The following is a 19,317-nucleotide window of genomic DNA, read 5'->3' on the forward strand; positions in this document are numbered from 1 at the left end:
CGAATTTCCTGAGAAACCGCCACACTGCTTTCCAAAGTGGTTGCACAAGTTTGCATTCCCACCAGCAATGGATGAGTGTACCCCTTTCTCCACAACCTCTCCAGCAAAGGCTATCATTGGTGTTTTTGATTTTAGCCATTCTGACAGGTGTATCTTAAAGTTGTCTTGATTTGCATTTCCCTGATCGCTAAGGAAGTTGAACATGACCTTAAGTGTCTTTTGGCCATTTGAACTTCTTCTGTTGAGAATTCTCTGTTCAGCTCAGAAACAAAAAATTATAAAGATAATGTAACAATTAAAAGAAAAAGAGGTGTGATACACACTTTTAATCCCAGCACTCAGGAGGCAGAGGGGGGAAGGGGGAGATATCTGTGAGTTCAAGGCCAACCTTTCTGGTCTACTGAGTGAGTTCCAGGACAGCCAGAGAAACTCTATCTCAAAAACAAAAACAAAACAAAACAAAACAACAACCAAGCCAAACTAAACAACAAACTAAAACCCAAAGCGAACAAAACCTCCTTTAGTGCTGCCTGGAGATTACAGGCAGAGGGCAGGCCCGCTCTCTCTCAGAATCTCAGCATTTCAAAGAGCTTGGACCATAGGGTGTCTACACTGCATCCAAGAGGGAGCTCTGGCTGATAGCAGAGCCTTGAGACAGGCCAACTCTTCTGAGGAGTCTCTGGACCCACCACTGAGGCTGTGTCATTCTCAAACCGGCCTGTCGCACACAGAGGGTTACCTTCAGCTTTTTCTCTTTCTCCTGCACCACTGCCCGGATGATGCTGAGGGAGGTGTAGGTGAAGCTTAGCATGAGCAGCAGAGGAAGCTGGTACTGGATGGCGATGAGGAATGGGTCAGAGATGTACGGTGGGAACGGGAACCTCTTGGTGATCACGCTGAGCTTCTGGAACAGCTGGTGCGCAGAGGCGTTGGCATGGTAATGCATGATGGCTTTGTCTACAGCATGTTGCACTGCCAGGAAGCCCTCACGGATGTACCCTGAGTCCAAAAACAGAGGAACGCTGCGTCATGGCGCTGCTCACTAGAGAGGGATGCGCTTTGAACAGACAGAGGACTTTTCTGGGTCCACAGAGGTAGGGCCAAGGAGGCAAAGGGTAACTGATACCCCACTCTGCGGACCACTAATAGCATCCGACACCATTCAGAGATTCCCAGGGAAAAGAGAATGTTTGCCACATATCCAGTAGAGGTGATACTCCTACTTCATAACTAATACAACCCACACATAATCACAAACATGATTATAGTTTAAAAATAGCTTAATATGGGACTAGGGAGACAGTTTAGTAGGTGAGAGCACTTGTTACATAAGCGTGAGAACCTGAGCCGGGCCGTGGTGGCACACGTTTTAATCCCAGTACTTGGGAGGCAGAGGCAAGTGGATCTCTGTCAGTTTGAGGTCAGCCTGGTCTATAAGAGCTAGTTCCAGGACAAGCTTCAAAGCTACAGAGAAACTCTGTCCTGAAACCTCCCCCTGCCCACAAAAAAGAGAATCTGGGTTTGGATCCCCAGAACCCTCATAACAGCCTACCATGTACATGTGAACTGTATGGGGAAAGGGCCAGCCAAAGAAACCCCTCTTGGCCCTAAAACCAGAGCCAGTGAAAGAAACACACTTTAGCCCTGAAGCCAGAACCAAAGAAATACACCTGATTCTGAAACCAGGGTCAAAGATACACACTTTGGCCCTAGAACCAGAGCCAGTGAAAGAAATATGCCCTGGTCCCAAAACAAGAGCCAGAAAGGCTAGAAAGGGCCAGTGAAAGAAACCCAGTTTGTCTCTGAAACCAGAGCCAAATCTGCCCCTGAAAACCAACCAGATCTGAGCTCAAGGGACTGAAATCTGACCAAGTCCCACTCTGAAAATCTCCCTGGAAAAACTCCACCCCTAAGAAGTCCTACATAAGCCCTGTGGTTGTTCAGTTTGTGGCTGCCCCTTTTCCACCCTGGCAGAGGCAGACACTCTCCTGAATTCTTCCCTCCCGGTAAATCTCTTGAATGAGGGTGGGTGAAGACCTTTTGTCTGAGCTGAGAGGGAGTGAGAGGAGCAGGGCTGTGTAGTCGCAGACTTTCACTGGGGAAGCCCTTCCCCTAGCAGAGCAGAGCTGTTATGCTCCAGAGCTTTGTAACAACTCCAATGGGGAAACCCTCCCTAGAGCAGGGCTGTCAGCTGCTATGCTTACTGTGACCTGTACTATTTCCTGGCTCCCAACTGCCAGAATATTCTCCCGCCTGAGCTGTAACACTCAGTATTCCCTGGCCCCCGACTACCAGAATACTTCTCTCCCTGAGCTGTAGCACTAGGATTCCTTGGCTCCCGACTGCCAGGATCCCTTTCCATCCGAGCTGCAAAGCTTACACTAACCACGCCCATGGCACAGGTTACCAAGTGCTGCCATTCTTCTGTCTCTGGTTTTGTGACTGTAATGTCACTGATAAGTGTCAAGGCCAGTGCTGGTGCAGCAATAATTCTCATCATTACAAGGACACTTCACAGCAGCGAATGCAGTCCTCATTGGAGAGACAGACAGGCCCAGGAAGCCACAGAGCTGGCGAGGGGTTCAGGTGAGCATGGGACACCATAAACTTTGTCTTCGAAGTCAAACTTAGTCACCACGACAGTATGGTTTTCCCCACATATAACTGCCTGCTACTTGATGGTGCATTGTTTCCTCAGGAGACTATCAAGTGATGCAGCCATTTTTTATCATTACAACTTTGTGGGGACTTGACGGTCTAAGCAATGGTTCTTCATGGTCCGCAGCTACTCTGTTGGGGTCACACGTCAGATATCTCGAATATCAGATATTTACACTGTGATTCATTAACAGTAGCAAAATTACAGTTATGAGTAGCAATGAAGTAATTTTATGGTTGGGGTCACCGCATGAGGAACTGTATTAAAGGGATGCAGCATGAGGAAGGTTGAGAGCCACTGGTCTAAGGCATGAAGCCATCACTCTGTAATCTAATCTACCACTTTCCCACTGGAGGAATGTTGTGGGTTATCTTGTTCTTTCAGAGTATTCTGGGCACAGCCTTTCATTTAATTTTTTAAAAATGAGAATGGGGTATTTGGGAGATATATGTTTATGTACCACGTACATGCCTGGTCAACTGAAACAGGAGTTACATAAGGTTGTTAGCTGCCATGTGGGTACTGGGAATCAAAAATGGATCTTCTGGAAGAACAGTCAGCGCTCTTAACTTTAGCCATCTCATCACCCCTGGGGACATATACTCATCAGGATGCCGTTAGTGAGTCTGAGGCATGGACATCTGGGACAAAAGTGAGATTAGAACTGGCCTGCCTGGCACCAATGTTGTAACCTTCCTACCTACTTCTGCGGCTTTTACAAACTCCTAAACAACTCGGGGAAGTCTTTCAAGGGTTTGAACAACCACATCTGGCTGACATTTTCCCTTTGTCAACTGCTGCAGATATTTTTCCGAGTCTTCTATTAGTGATTGGGCTTTTTCTTCTGGGGGCAATTTTTTGAGTTTGCACTCATTGATATCTGTCAGCCTTTCCTCTAAGATTTAAATTTTTACTTTTTTAAAAAATTTTTTCTTAAAGATTACTTTATGTATTTGGATGTTTTGCCTGCACGCCTGTCTGTGCATCACATGATTGCTCGGTATCTGCAGAGGCCAGAGGACATGGGATTCCCTGACACTGGAGCTACAGTTATCAGACATCATGTGGGTGCTGGGTATTCACCCAGGGCTTTCACCTCTGAGCCATCTCTTTAGCCCCAGGCTTTTGTTTTGTTTTTGAGAGAGGATCTCTTAGTTGTCCTGGAACTTACTATGTAGATCAAGCTGACCTCCGACTCAGAAATCTGCTTGTCTCTGCCTCCCAAGTACTGGGATCCGAAGTGTGTACCACCATCCCTGGTTTAAAGAGATATTTTCTACTGCTTTCAGGAAACAAGACAGAAATAAACAAACAAGACAGGCTTGAGGAGCTACACGGTAGCATCTGTCAGCCAGCGTGTCCAGCTGGTTGACATGGCAACTGATGTGGTAGCTGGCTGCAGCTTCTCCTGAACTCCAGGTCTACTCACTGGTGTAGAACCTCTCTCACTCTATCGCTCCTTGTTCATTTTCCAGATTTAAGACCCCAACCCAGAGTGTTAGTCTTAGGATGGGTCCTAGAACCAGTGAGAGGTGTCTCTAAATGCTGCTCGTCAGATGCCTCCTGCCTGCCAGGTGTACATTCTGAGTCCTGTTCCCCAGAGAGACCTGCAGAAGACAGTGTTCTCCAGAACTTCTAGACATCTGCCAGTCTTGGTTGGACTGAGTTATTTTTCACCCTGGATCATCGGTCCGAGCCACCTCTTACCTCTCTTTAGCTGGGGTCCAAGATGTTCCTGTGCTTCAGAACAGACAGACCTATGAACAACAGAAAGCTCCACCACACAGACCACAGTATGCATAGACAGGGAACTGGAATAATCAACATGAACTTCTATGCAAGTTACTGAGTTAAATCAAGAACCTGCAGCCTTTCAAAATGTTATAAAATCAAACACAGAGAAGGCCAGGGAAGGGATACAAAAAAACAAGCCTGAAAAGTTGGTTAAAATGAGGCTTTTAAAAACCCGAGTGACAGTTGGGTGGTGGTGGCACATGCCTTAATTCCAGCACATGGGAGGCAGAGGCAGGGGGATCTCTGTGAGTTCGAGGCCAGCCTGGTCTATAGAGTAAGTTCCAGGACAGCCAAGGCTACCTAGAGAAACCCTGTCTCGAAAAACACAAGACACAAAAACCCGAGTGATGAATGTTTCACTCAAGGACCCATGTCTTCTGAAGTAGGGGCGGGATGCTACTCTTTCTAAGGCTTAGACTTAACCTTTAGGAGCCAGCTTTATTGAGTGTTTTTCCCTTCACAATTGAGAAGTTTATAAAAATAATTTCCTGGCTGGGCAGCGGTGATACGTTCCTTTAATCCCAGCATTCAGGAGGCAGGCGGATCTCTGTGAGTTCAAGGCCAGCCTGGCCTACAGAGTGAGCTCCCGGATAACCAGGGCTACATGGAGAAACCCTGTCTCACCACCCCAATCCCCCAATTTTTTTCTGTAGAGAAGGTGAGGTGGTTTGGACTCCTTAGAGTGATCAGGAGTTAGCAACCTGGGGTTAGAACTATGGTCCCTAAGTGTCTCTCACCTGGCTCACCACCATCAGGTGACGACGGTTCCCTTGGCCCCGGGCTTGGGAAGAGTGGGAAAAGAGAAGTGGTGTGCCAGCCTTCATTCTCTCTTAGGAAAACATTTCCTGTTTGCGTCCACATGTAATTTCTTCGCGTGTAACTGAAGCGTAGGTGGTATTTTACCTGTGAAAACAGAAGAGAAAATCAACCATTCTGAAGGATTCATCTGGAAGAGTAGAGCCAGAGTGCCCCGAGGGTGTGTTTCCTCACTAGGATGGTGTCACCAGGAGCTTATCATGCCCTGCCCTGCAATTACCCCAACTGCCTCAAAACATCAGAAGGAGACATTCTTTATTTTTTTTTTCTCTTCTCAAGACAGGATTTCTCAGTAGCTACAGAGCCAGTCTTGGAACTCACTCAGTAGACCAGGCTGGTCTCGAACTCAAAGAGATCCACCTGTCTCTGCCTCCCAAGTGCTGGGATTAAAGGCCTGTGCCACTACCTACATTCTTTTTTTTTCATGATTTATTTATTTTATGTTCACTGGGTTTTGCCTGCATGTATGTCTGTGTGAGGGTGTTGCATCCCCTGGAACTGTAGTTGTAAGTTATCATGTGGGTGCTGGGAATTCAACCTGCGTCCCCCAGAAGAGCAGCCAGTGCTCTTACTGCTGAGCTCTCTCTCTCCAGCCCCAGAGGCAGTTATTCCTCCCAGCAGGGACACAGGGATACACAGGGCACCTATGCGATGTTGTAGCCACTTCTCTTCCGTTACTCAGCAACATGAATACTTTTTTTTTCTTTTTTAGACAGGGTCTCACTGTGTATCTCTGGCTGGCCTAGAACTTGCTATGTAGACCAGGATGGTCTTGAACTCACGAGATCCATCTGCCTCTGTCTCTCAAGTGCTGGCTGGAATTAAAGGCATGCACCACCATGCCCAGCAATATCACATTTTCAATGGCCGGGCACCACCATCGTGTGAGAGAGTTGCTCAGTTTTGTTTTCCTGAGGCAGAGTTTCTCTGTGTAGCCTTGGCTGCCCTACAACCTGCTTTGTAGACCAGGCTGGCCTCAAACTGACACAGATCCACCTTCCTCTGCCTCCCGAGTGCTAGGGTTAAAGGCCAAGCCACCACCGCCCCATCAGTTTGCTCAGTTCTAAACCCATCTAGAAAGCAAAGAGCTTCCTTTATTTATTTTTTTTTTCCGAGTATCACAAGTTTATTTAGCAAAAAGTTTTTTTTTGTTGTTTTTTTTGTTTTTTAATGAAAATGTACATGACCCAATTCTACACCCAAGTCAAACAGTCCTTCGGGGAAGTATGTGGACTCCTCTGCTGAACAGCCATTGTTTAGACTCTTTCCAAGGCTTCTAACATGATGATGCTGTTTCCTCGTATGACCACCATGCCGATGTTATTCTGTTGCCCACTAGTTGCCATCTCCACACACTCATCAATGACAAGATTCATAAAGGGATCAAAGCCCCGAAGTATGCCTTGTACATGTCTGCCACCATTTAACTTCAATGATAACTTCTTGTCCATAAATTTCTTCAGTTCGGGAGGGTGGGCCTTGCTCATGGCGGCGCTTCAGCGGGCTCGGCACCTTCCTTTATTTTTTTAAAGCTATATTTAAGTACAAAATACCTATTTTCTTCCTTATCCTAGTTGGTTTTTATCCAAAGAGGCCCAGAGACCTTTTATAAAATGTAAAAGTTAAGTGACTGTCCATGGGCTGGTAGATTTTTAAAAACTGTCCTGGACTTAAAGGTTAACATCACCAAGCTCCCTCAGACGGACTGAGTACCACAGTTCCCAGGGACAGCTTAAGGTTGACTCTTAGGCAGGGGGCAGTTGAGGAAAAGCATCCTTATTTGCAAGCGTAGTGAGTAGTGAGGGGAAATGAGGCTCAGCACAGTGTGTGTGTGTGTGTGTGTGTGTGTGTGTGTGTGTGTGTGTGGAGGGGAATCAAAGCATGTGGAGGGGAATCAAAGCCTCACCGCCAGCGGCAGAGGGTCCTTGCTGTGGTTGAAGGCGTGCTCAAATACCACAGCTGCCAGCACGTTGGAGGAGCAGTTGTCGTACCGAATGTAGTCCTCAAAGTCCTTCTCAGAGGAAAAGCCATGCACTGTGGACAAAGCAGCAAACCACACATTGCCTAATCATCCCTGCTCCTTGAGAAGCCTGGGAAGGCCAGGACACTTCAGATAAAAGACAGCACACTGACAAGGCTGTCAAAAGCTGTGGGAACCCTCAAGACTAGAGTGGCTTTTATCTTGGCAGAGATTTAGGCTGCTGCGGACAGTAGAACTGCTCAGTCAGAGAAGCCCTGGGTAGCACTTAGTCTTCCTGCTGCAGTCTGAATCAGGCTGGAATACCAGGCCGGCAGCAGGGCCAAGTCACAGAAACCTGTAACAAAACAGGGCCAGGGGCTGCAGTCTATGGCAACAGCCCCACTCACTCCCCCAATCACGGCAAGTCTTATTTTATTAATTTATTTATTGTTTTTTAAAAAATATTTATTTATTTATTATGTATATAATACTCTGTCTATGTGTATGCCGGTAGGCCAGAAGAGGGCACCAGACCTCATTACAGATGGTTGTGAGCCACCATGTGGTTGCTGGGAATTGAACTCAGGACCTTTGGATGAGCAGGCAATGCCCCATTTATTTATTGTTTAAGACAGGGTTTCTCTGTGTAACTCTGACTGTCCTAGAACTTACTCTGTAGACCAGGCTGGCCTTGAACTCACAGATCCACTTGCCTCTGCCTTCCAAGTGCTGGATTTGAAGGTATGCGCCACCATGACCAGCATAGCAAGCTTTAAAAATTGGAGTTGCTCAAATGACCTCTGTCCCCTGACCCTCCTTTTAAGTACAGAGCTTTGTTGTAATCCTTTGGTGGGGTGAAACAAGCTATAGGCAGTCTATGCCAACAGGAAGAGGGAAAGGGACAATAGCTTTATCTTGAAAGCAAAGATACAGAAAAGAAGGCTAGCACACATTACCCGGGTGGCTCCCTCCACAGGCCTCCTGTGACTTAATTCAGAGCTGTCCCCTGAAACCCACCCCAGGAAGGTTGTTGGTACCATGTACTCAAACTGTGCTCTGCTCTCTCAGAATTAAACGGCTTTTCTGGACTGGGCCCACCCAGCTGCTCGCTATCACTAGGTGCGACTGTGGAGCCAGATATGACCAACACTAATTACCACACGTTTCTTCATTGGTCCCCTCAGCATTGGACAGAGGGGAGGCCGGGCTCTTGAGCCTCACTGTGTACTGAGATAAGGTACTCCAGGGATTAATAAAGGTATTTAGCCAACATGATGAGTTTCTGAGTGTGGACTCAGCTTTTCCTGTGCCCTGGAGGAGGCAACACTGTCACAAAGACCCAAACCACAAGCCCCTCCCAGGTCTCACCTTTCATGCTGATCACTAGCTCCCTTTGCACGGTCTCCGTGATGGTCCTGGCAGCATCACTGTGGGAAGGGATGTAGGCGAGCTCCCAGTTCCCACCAGGAGGATGGAATGTGAAGAACAGGGGCAGCTGCTGGATGGACTGGCCCGGGTAAACTGTGGCATTGGGCACATTCTCTGACTGGATTTTCAAGCGTAGCCAAATCAGGATCCCAGAAAACAGGAGGGGCAGGAAGAGTTCCAAGACTGTCACTAGAACTTTCCGCTTCTACAAGAGAAACGACCACCCTGTGGACCTCAGCAAATGTTCCGTCCTTGAGGGCTTTCCCTGGGCATCCAATGGACGATGGCCACCCTTCCTCGGGCCTGGACTCACCTTCAGAGTATAGTTCTTCCAGAGTAGGAGCGCCAGCTGCCGCAGCACTGCCATCTTCCTGCAGGCACAGGGCCAACACCAACCAAAGGCTCAAAGATGGAAAACTAAAGTGCCATGGAAACAGACCAATCACCTTGGGAATTGCTACAAGCTCTTTTCCTCCGTATTTTCTCACCTTCCTTTCTGCCACCTTAATCCCAAACACTCCCTTGGAAGAGAAGCTGCTGTGCTTTATCATTGTTCCAATGCTTTGGTTACCATGCATGTCCCATCTAATCACAAAATAATGCCTTTTCCTTAACCAATGTAGAATCAGTGAAAGGAAATTCAAGGCTGGAGAGGGGGTTTAGCAGGTAGAAGTGCTTGCAGCCAAGCTTGGCACCGGGTTACTGGGACACAGGTAAAGGTGGAAGGAGAGAACTGAGTCCCACACATATACCATGCCATGTGTGTACACAGACACTAAATTAATCAACTAAAAAGAAAACTCAACTTGGTGTCCTGGTACAGGTAGTTTTTAGGACTTGAGAGGACTGTGAGGAGGAAGAGAAAAGCAGAGGCCTAGGACTGGGGCCTTCAGTGGCTTTGCTGACCCAGGAGCCCAATGGCTCAAGAGTTGTGTAAGTCAGTCATTCTCTCTCGAATCTAAGGCCAGTTTTTCCTATTGCTATTAGAAATACTGGAGCCCAGGGTTTCACTGCGCATGGCCCCTCTCTCCCTCACACCCCCCTTATGAGACAGGGTCTTGCTCTGTAGCTCAGGCTGGTCTCACTAGGTAGCCCCAGGCTGCTGTTGACTCATAGTGATTCTCTGTCTCAGTCTCCTGACAGAATTATAGACACATGCCACCATACCAGACATAAGAAATCCATCCTAAAAGTACTTCTCCTACATTAAACATAAATCTAACATAATTCTGGCACCCACAACCAGAGGAAAAGTCTACAGAGAGTTCATCAAACACAGGCGACAGCAGAAACAACATTTAGGAAGGTTGTCAACTTAAGACAAATTTTACTGCATTTCAGCTACCAGAAGCAGAGACATTGAGCTGCTAACCTGGAAAAGAAGGTGGTCCGAGTAAGCTCAGGTAAGGCTGGCAACACCCAGTCAGGAGGATCCCATTCAGCAACTGAAGGCAAGGAGGTCCAGATGTGAAGACCCACAGGAAGGGAAGGAAGGGAGCAGCAGGGCTCCTGAGAGCTGCAAGCAGAGAGAAGCACTTCCCAGCTCAAGTCTCCAAGTGGGGAAAAGCCTTGGTGACTCACAGTGGGGACTTTAGTTCAGTTAATGAGCTCTATGGGCCTGGCTAATACTAACCAAACACCAACTCTTAGTCAGATGAGGGCAAAACAGGGTATATTGATAATTCATGAGTCACTCATTAATGATCAAAAGCTAACATGCTTCTAATATGAATAGCTGCAGACTATAAAATATATGGGATAAAGAGGTCTTTTGTTTGTTTTAAAGAAACCCTAGCTGGGCAGTGGTGGCACACACCTTTAATCCCAGAACTCAGGAGGCAGAGGCAGGTGGATCTCTATGAGTTCCAGAACAGACAAGGTTACACAGAGAAACCCTGTCTCAAAACAAACAAACCCCCCGAAACCAAAACTAAAAAAAAAAAAAAATACTTATTTTTACTTTTACAGTTAAAATATTTCCATAAAGATCTTTCCAGGGCTGGAGAGATGGCTTGGAGGCTAAGACTGCATGCTGCTCTTGGAGAGGTCAAATTCGATCCCCAGCATGTACTCTGGACTCCAGTACAGGGATTCAGTACCCGGGGCCTCTGTGGGCACCGGTACTCTAGTGCACATACCCTCACAGATACACACACACACATAATTTAAAAAAGAGAGGGGCCGGGCGGTGGTGGCGCACGCCTTTAATCCCAGCACTCGGGAGGCAGAGGCAGGCGGATCTCTTGTGAGTTCGAGGCCAGCCTGGTCTACAAGAGCTAGTTCCAGGACAACCTCTAAAGCTACAGAGAAACCCTGTCTCGAAAAAACAAAAAACAAAAAACAAAAAACAAAAAACAAAAAACAAAAAAAAAAAAAAAAAAAGAGAGGGAACTCTAAAAAAAACCCCTTTATTTTAAAAACTAAAAATCTGGCCGGGCGATGGTGGCGCATGCCTTTAATCCCAGCACTCGCGAGGCAGAGGCAGGAGGATCTCTGTGAGTTCGAGACCAGCCTGGTCTACAGAGTTAGTTCCAGGACAGGCTTCAAAGCCACAGAAAAACCCTGTCTCAAACCCCCACCCCAAAAAAAACCCTAAAAATCTTACCTTTTTAAAACAGATATTAAATGGCACTAAATATCTTGCCTTAAAACATAAATTCAAAATTCATGCATTAAAGGTAGTATAGAAATTTCACAAATTAATTTAAAATGGAATTGTTTTTGAGACAGAGTCCTGCAGTTAGCTAAGGTTGGCCTCAGAATAGTGTATCAGTCTCCTGACTGAGACATGAGCTACCATACCCACTTTAAAAATATGACTTTTAATGACAAAAAAAACCTATAACCACCAACCATCAAAACCTAAACAACAGCAAGTAAAACCTCCTATCAACAATGTCTTAAAAACAGTTATGATGATTGATAAAGGAGCAGCAATTTAATGACATTCGTTAAGGCCCGCGGTGACTTTTTAATTTTTAACGTTAACACATTTTTAGTTATTTATCCTGTGTGTGTGTGTGTTGTTTGTGGGTGTAGGTCAGAAGACAACTTAGGGGAACAATTCTTTCCTTTTATGCCAGCTCTAGAGATCAAACTCAGGTCACAGTGTTTAACACAGCGCCTTTCCCCGCTGAGAATTTCACCACCCCAGATTTGTGTTTATGAAAGGTTTTCATAACAGTCCATCTGGAAGGGAGAACAGATGGCTCTGGTCAAAGCTAATCCAGACCAGCAGCTGGCTTAACCTAGATGAACTTTCTCCCTCCACCAGAGAGGAATATGGAAAGGTCACAGTTCAGAAAGGTTTTGGAGCTCAGGATGCAGCTCGGCTACCTGCCTAGCAAGCATCAGAGCACTATGGGCTTAATCCCACGCCCTGTATAAACTCAGCGTGATGGCAAAAGCCTGTAATCAGAGCTCCTGGTAGGCAGGATGATCAAAAGCTCAAATTCAATCTCCTCCACCACACAGTAAGTACAAGGCCAGCATGAGCTACATCCGACCTCGTTTCAAAAAGGAATAAAATGATCTTCTGGTTAAAGAAGTAGATGGTTAGCTGGGCGGTGGAGGCGCACGCCATTAATCCTAGCACTCAGGAGGCAGAGGTGGGCAGATCTCTGTGAGTTCGAGGCCAGCTTGGTCTACAAGAGCTAGTTCCAGGACAGGCTCCAAAGCTAGAGAAACCCTGTCTTGAAAAACAAAAACAAAAAACAACAACAATAACAAAAAAGTTTTATTTTTTGGCTATTGTTCAAGAATATATAACACTCTCTTGCTTATTCCCACTCCTTTCAGGCCCAGAGCAGCAAAGGCCACACAGTTTAGACACCTAGGCAAAGGCAGCACTAGAAACTGACCTTAGTCCCAGGCAAGGCTGGCTGAAGGTGTTGCTCCAAGATTACAGGTGAAGTGGCCTGGCGGCAGCAGTGCTACACACACAACTCTGGGGTGGAGCCAGTGGGTCCCCAGAGAGAAGCAGTAGCCCTAGGGAGCAGGAATGATGAGATCTTGAGGGACATCTGGAGGAACCTGGGGCTCACAGGCATGACTCTCTGGCACCTTTGGGTAGATGAAGGGTGTTTAAGTTTAATTTGAAAAACAACCACAAAACAGCTACCAAGTTAGAAAGTAAGAGAGCAAAATGTGTTCTGAGGATGTTTATCAGGGACTAGGGAGCGCAGATCAGTGGCTAGCACTTGCCTGACACTCACGGGACACACCAAACAGGATAGTGCTAAAACAGACCAGCTGGATAACGGAGAGGTGCAGATTTACACACATATATCCACAGCTGTGCCTGGCACTTTATGCTGATGGCCTCCTAATGTGGCCAGGGTTCCTAGTATTATCATCCTTCACAGACCGAGACCAAAAGGAAGTACTGGCCAAGACCAAACTGCAAGTAAGCTGTGTCAGCACTTGAACCTCAGCCTGTCTTGACAGCCTCGAAATCTGAGCTCTTAGGCCCTGCATGCCTCTATCCTTTATACACAGGATATATACCGTGTATATGTTACATATTTATATATAAAGTATATATATCTTTTATATTCTAGTTACGGTGAGCATCCTTCTAACATCTTCATCTCTCGCTCCTAGAATGCAGCATTAGTCAGCCCACCACCTCTTTAGTGCCTTAATTTGTTCCCATTCCCCTCAATACCCTGCTTACTGCTTTGCCCTTGCTAAGCCTTATCTGAAGTCTCAGTGAAGGCTACATTCACACTTGTGCATGTTCTGTTTGAGCAAAGGCATTTAAAGGAGGAGATCCTGGAATTACAAAATCTGGAACACTTTCTGGTTACGAAAGCCAATGCACACAAGAGAAGGAAGTTAAAGTTCCTCAACGCACTTAACACTTGAGTGGCACTGGAGATACTCAGAAGTGGTGATGGCTGAGAGCTGAGCCTAACCTCAGGGGAGGAAACGACTGCCAGCTACTCTAAGGCAAACACCAAGAGCTGGTCACTTTAGCCTCCCCACCCCCTGCAAGAATCCTCTAAGAAGGTCCCACTGAAGAGGGCTCAGCCTGATCCTGAGGAAACAATGAGAAAGAAAAGGCAGCCCCCACCCTGGCAAAGGCTTGTTTGCTTCCAGTTAAAATATCAAACATTGCACAAGGCAATGAGTATTTCAATGTTTGTATTAAAGTGGACAATCAAATGGTTACGTATAAAGCAAGTGCTGATTTCTGAGAACTCTGCTGGCAGATCGTAGGAGTCCTGTAAAATGGTCTTTCTCACAACTGCTCTTAGCTTAGGGACTATGGGTTGTGACAGTCCATGCGCACTATGGTGCCTCTAATCAGCAGCATCTAGAAGAGTCCCAGCCAGTGCCAGGGGTAAAACTAGTGCCTCATTCGCACCAGGCAAGAACTCTACCACTGCTGGGCGGTGGTGGCGTGCGCCTTTATTCCCAGCACTTGGGAGGCAGAGGCAGGCGGATCTCTGAGTTCGAGACCAGCCTGGTCTACAGAGCTAGTTCTAGGACAGGCTCCAAACCCACAGAGAAACCCTGTCTCGAAAAACCAAAAAAAAAAAAAAAAAAAAGAACTCTACCACTAAGCCACCATGGCAGCTACACTGAACCCTATCATCTGGTGTCGTTGTTCCACATAAATATCTGCAAACATGGAGTAGAGCAGGGCCAGTGCTTCGGAGAGGGCGCTAAGGGGCCTTCGAAACCAGTAAATCACGACAGGGACCTGGTATCAAGCAGAAAACCCTTTGCGCCATGTGTCTGTCATGTCCCCAGCACTGGTGCATCTCCCTCCATGAAGTCACAGGCCTCGAGAAGAAAGAAACCCTAATAAGGCCACAAATAGGCCGCTGAGGTTGCTCAGAGAAAGCTGACGACCATGGTGCTTCATATGCTACACAGGTGTGTGAAACAGAGGTGTCCTGGTGGGCTGCGCTGGTCACACTTCGTGTTCTTCCTTCAACTTGAGGAATTGCTTTGCCCTACTTGAGATGCTTTTAGGAAAGCATTTTATTACCAGATCTAGAGAATTTCCAGCAGTCAGCCAGGACTAAAGGTCTGTGTGTGTACATAGAGAGTGTTGACAGACTCTGTGGCTTTTTAAGACACACAAAGCAGAAAACATTTATTCATTCAACAAACATTTGCCAAATGCTTACTGTGATGTGTATTTGTACAACATGCTAAGGATTTACTAATGGACACATAATGTTCTTACAGTTTATAGTCTGTAATACTTCTCTCTCTTGTTAACTGTTGAAATTAAATTAAGCTAAGACAGGTAAGTTAGGGTTTCTGTTGCTGTGAAGAGACACCATGACTATGGCAACTCTTATAACAAAACACATTTAATTGGGGCTGGTTTTCAGTTCAGAGGTTTAGACCATTCCATCATGGTGGCATGGACATGGTGCTGGAGAAGAAGCCAAGAATTCCACATCTGGACCAGCGGGTAGAAGACATAGTGACCCACTGGGCCTGGCTTGAGCTTCTGAAACCTCAAAGTACACCCACTTCCTCCAGCAAGGCCAACCTATTCCATTAAGGCCACATGTCCTAATCCTTTCAAATAATGCCACTCCCTATAAGCCATTTTCATTTAGACCACCAGAGATAATATCACACAATCCTGGAGAAGACAGGAATTAATTGTACGTATGTTGACAGATGGAGGGCTGGGTGACCATGGTGCTCTGGCTGCTTCATCCTGAGGAATTACCGGAGGATCCCGGAGAAATGGAAGGATATTGGTGGAAGAGTTACCCTGAAACTGAACATGAGCCTGACAGTAGCAAACAAGGAGACACAGATGAAAACAGACCCCAAGGCTTAAATTCTTAAGATTAAAAAAAAATTCTTTTCAAAGACAGGGTCTGTCTAGTATGTAATTCTGGTTGTTATAACTCAGTCTGTAGACCAGGCTGGCCTCAAATTCACAGAGATCCACCTGCTTCTGCCTTCCAAGTGCCAGCATTAAACCATGTGCTACCATGCCTAACGTACACAAAGCTTTGGATTCTGCCCCAAGAAAGCATTGACAGGCACATGTATGTATGTGAGCTAAAGCATACATAGCTCACGTCTGCTCTGACTCTGTTCAGTCTTTCTCTGAGGCTATTTAAACACTGGCAAATGTCAAAGGCAATGGATTCTGCAGATGGAAACCGCATCATGAGTAAAAGGGAGAAGAAGAGGCACATTTTTAGGATACGGCCCTCATCTGTGAAGCTCACCAGCTGTTTTCTAGTCTGGTGAACAAGGCAGTACATGGCAGTGGAGGGGTAGTGAGCAATTTCCTTGTATTCCCTAAAATAAGAAAAAAGCTTCATGAATATTTAATACATGACGGACTCTGGTTTTGTCAGTTGTGAGGCAGTGGCTGTGGGTCCTGATAGTGAGCCCGTTACATGGGTGGTGGTGGGGCCTCTCTCAGGAGTTTATTTAAGCATCTCAGACATAAAGTGTATATGTTTCAAGATATCATTTTTAAAATTTATTATCTATATGGTGCTCTGCCTCCACATATGCCTGTAGGCCAGAAAAGGGCACCAGATCTCATTACATATGGTTGTGAGCCACCATGTGGTTGGTTACTAGGAATTGAACTCAGGACCTCTGAAAGAGCAGCAAGTGCTCATAACCTCTCAGTTATCTCTCCAGCCTTCAAGATATCATTATTTAAAAAAAAAAAAACAGGTATCATGGTTGTGGTTTTTAAAAAGAGGGCCAGAGAAATGGCACAGTATATAAAGGCTCTTGCTCTAACCCTGGTGACCTGCCCAATCCTTAGACAAGAAAGATGAAATCAACTCTCATAAGTTGTCTGTCCTTTGATCTTCCCACACGTATACACATATGTGCACACATACACACAAACGAATGTAATAAACATTTAACAGAGACTACCCAAAGGTTTCCAAAGTTTTGTAGTTATCTGGGAAGTGTCGACAAGCACCTCCAGGGTTCACTGGTTAGCACGGGACTTACTGGGAAATTATGGAGTTCTTTGACAAGATTTCAATCTTAGATACCTTTAAAAATTTTAAATAACAAGTAAGTGCAACAATGCATGAAACTGCCTAAGTGAGGGGAGGGCAGAAAGATGGTTCAGCAATGAAGAGTACTGCTTGCTCTTGCAGAGGACCAGGTTCAGATCCCAGCACCCATGGGACAGCTCACAATGTTCTGTAATGCAATGTTCTCTAGTTCTAGGGGGTCTGATGTCTGCTGCTGGCTTCCGTGGGCACCAGGTCTACACATAATGCACATACAAACATTCATACGTATAAAATAAAAATAAATATTTAAAAAAGAAATAAACAGGCTGAGGAGATGTTATTGGGTAAACGGCCTGTTATGTAAGCAGAAGAACCTGAGTTCAGACCCAGCACCTACGTGAAAAGCTGGGCATGAGAATGTGTGTCTGCAACCCCAGCACTGAAATGGGAGCCAGGGCAGGAGGGGGTGCAGGGACAGGAAACTGCTGGAGCTTGCTAGGCAGCCAATCCAGCCAAATTAATGTGCTCCAGGTTCAATGAAAGAGCCTGTCTCAAAAAATAAGGTGGAGAGCAACAAAGGAAGATACGTCTGGCCTGCGCGCGCGCGCACACACACACACACACACACACACACACACACACACACACACACCCCTATGGATATACCCTCCTTGAAAAAAACCCTCTCCCTCAGAAAACCCCCACACGCAAACCTGTCCCTTCAAGGAAAAGATGACAAGATATGAGAATCATAACAATCAAACAATTCATGCTAAGAATAGAAATCTAGTGAGCATGAATGTCTGAATACAGATGTGCCGTGGTTTGGATCTTGTGTGTCCCCTGAAGGCTCATATGTTAAAAGCTGAGTTCCAAGCTTGATACTATTGGCAGAAACTTTAATAGGTGGGGCCTGGCAGGAGGTCTACATCACCGGAACATTTGTGAGAACTCTTTCTGGACACAACCATGTGTGCGGCTTTCATTTGCCACGTTATTCCCCACCATGGTGTGCAGCCTTACTATAGGCCGCAAGGCTATGGCCAATTATGGGCTGAAACCTCTAAAACTATGAGCCAAAGCAAGTCTTTTTCAAAAAAGCTGCCTCAAGAATTTGTAATAGCAACAAAAAGTTGATAAGCATAAGACAGTTCACAATCACACAATATTGCCACAGCTGCTGTATGAGTGCCACATATAAAGGTAAATACCACAAAATATTCAAGACCAGAATTTGCATCTTTCCTTTTACCTGTAAACATGCACCAACCCAAATCTGCCCAGAGCATTTGTGTGGCAGGTAAATGAGCTCAGACCCAGAAGCACAGCATCTGTGCCTACACAAGGTTTATCATGCTCACATAAGCTCAACAAGACCTGGTTCCTGAAATGAACAGACCAAGAACAAGCATGTTCATGCACTAGGACATGAGTTTCACTTCAGCGATCTGAGTCTGATCTCATGGCTTTTCCTGTACAAGGCATGTTTATACTATAGTTTTTGTTCTGTTACTATATTGGAAATGTTTTCATCATGTTAACTTTACCTTTATCTCTTTGCTTTTTTATTTTTTGAGACACAATTTCTCTGTGTAGCCCTGGCTGTCCTGGAACTTGTTCTATAGACCAGGCTGGCCTCAAACTCAAAGATCCACCTGCCTCTGCCTCTCAAGTGCTGGGATTAAAGGCGTGCACCACCACTGCCTGGCCTCACCTTGTATCTCTCTAAAAAGTCCACATTCATCTATAATTCTGGATTCACTTGTTAGGATTTATTATTTGACTCTCTCTATATATGGACACTCTCAAATTCTTTTCTATATAGCAGTACACAAGGAAAGTGTATGGGGATGATTTGCTTACACAGTGGTCCTTATGCAAATGAGGTGATCATGGCCTACAAAGCTGTGTCTTAGAGCTCTAGGAAGCCAAGTCTGAGACTGGGTGATTCGTTCTGCAGGCCCAGGTAGAGAGAGGACTGTACTTTCTGGAACAAACACTCACCATTATCTGGTCTATCCAGAGCTGGTGGCAGTGGTCTCCCTAGAAGAGGAAGCTCTTGGTGAGAACTGACAGGGTATATTTTAGGACAAATATGTGGCCTAAAGAAAGTTCTCTGAAGAGAATTCCACAAAGCTTATACTGTTGCTTGCTTTCCTGTCTGATTCCCATGCTGCAGCCTTGATTTCGTTCCCCGGATAGCTAGCTTTTCTGCCTTTTTAGGCATGGGAAATGAGGTAATGAAGCAACAGGAGTCCCCAGAGAGGTAACCATGGATCTTCCGTAACAAGCAAAGCAGCAAGGAGAGCATTATGGTCTCTGTGAAGGTGACCACGACCTGCTGACTCCAGGCCTTGTGCCATTCAAGGGGAATGGGCATCAATTCATGGATGGGCCCCACGCCCTTCTCTCCACACCCAGAATGGGCCTTCAGCACTTCACCCAACATATTGCTCCACCTGGTGAAACCCTACCGTTTCCTGGCCTACTCCGATGTCAGGCCCTCTGTAATGCTGTCTCTGGAAAGCAGGAGCTCATCATCTTAGTTGCAAAGCAGAATCTTCTAGGGCTGTTTTCTGACAGACACTGAAGCTGAGGCTCACCCATGAAGACTGTGGGCTCTGGTCTGAGCAGTTCTAACACGCAGCCTTGGTTCAGATCTCCTGCTCCTAATTGAAACC

General features: G+C 46.0%; 2 protein-coding genes across 9 annotated transcripts in view; both read right to left on the reverse strand.

Annotated features, from left to right (window-relative positions):
• The window catches only part of Abca3 (ATP binding cassette subfamily A member 3), a 57,946-nt gene that overhangs the window by 36,519 nt on the left and 2,110 nt on the right, over nucleotides 1-19,317 (reverse strand). For 2 of the 8 annotated variants that reach the window (XM_075941656.1, XM_075941657.1), the window contains exons 2-9: nucleotides 18,641-18,679; nucleotides 12,518-12,719; nucleotides 10,030-10,173; nucleotides 8,971-9,074; nucleotides 8,598-8,862; nucleotides 7,176-7,303; nucleotides 5,191-5,356; nucleotides 740-999 (exon numbers count right to left, since the gene is read on the reverse strand). In XM_075941656.1, coding sequence (XP_075797771.1) covers nucleotides 740-999; nucleotides 5,191-5,356; nucleotides 7,176-7,303; nucleotides 8,598-8,862; nucleotides 8,971-9,024 — 873 coding nt within the window. In that variant the 5' untranslated portion in view covers nucleotides 9,025-9,074; nucleotides 10,030-10,173; nucleotides 12,518-12,719; nucleotides 18,641-18,679. Of the gene's footprint in view, nucleotides 1-739; nucleotides 1,000-5,190; nucleotides 5,357-7,175; nucleotides 7,304-8,597; nucleotides 8,863-8,970; nucleotides 9,075-10,029; nucleotides 10,174-12,517; nucleotides 12,720-18,640; nucleotides 18,680-19,317 lie in introns of those variants that run through there. The other 6 variants (XM_075941654.1, XM_075941655.1, XM_075941659.1 and 3 more) reach the window with 5 other exon arrangements.
• On the reverse strand, nucleotides 6,363-6,776 carry LOC142831482 (small nuclear ribonucleoprotein G). The gene has a single exon (XM_075941663.1). The coding sequence runs from the start codon at nucleotides 6,754-6,756 to the stop codon at nucleotides 6,526-6,528; it is 231 nt and encodes a 76-aa protein (XP_075797778.1). The 5' UTR covers nucleotides 6,757-6,776; the 3' UTR covers nucleotides 6,363-6,525.

The sequence above is a fragment of the Microtus pennsylvanicus genome, chromosome 11 (genome assembly GCF_037038515.1).
Source record: "Microtus pennsylvanicus isolate mMicPen1 chromosome 11, mMicPen1.hap1, whole genome shotgun sequence".
Lineage (NCBI taxonomy): Eukaryota > Metazoa > Chordata > Mammalia > Rodentia > Cricetidae > Microtus > Microtus pennsylvanicus.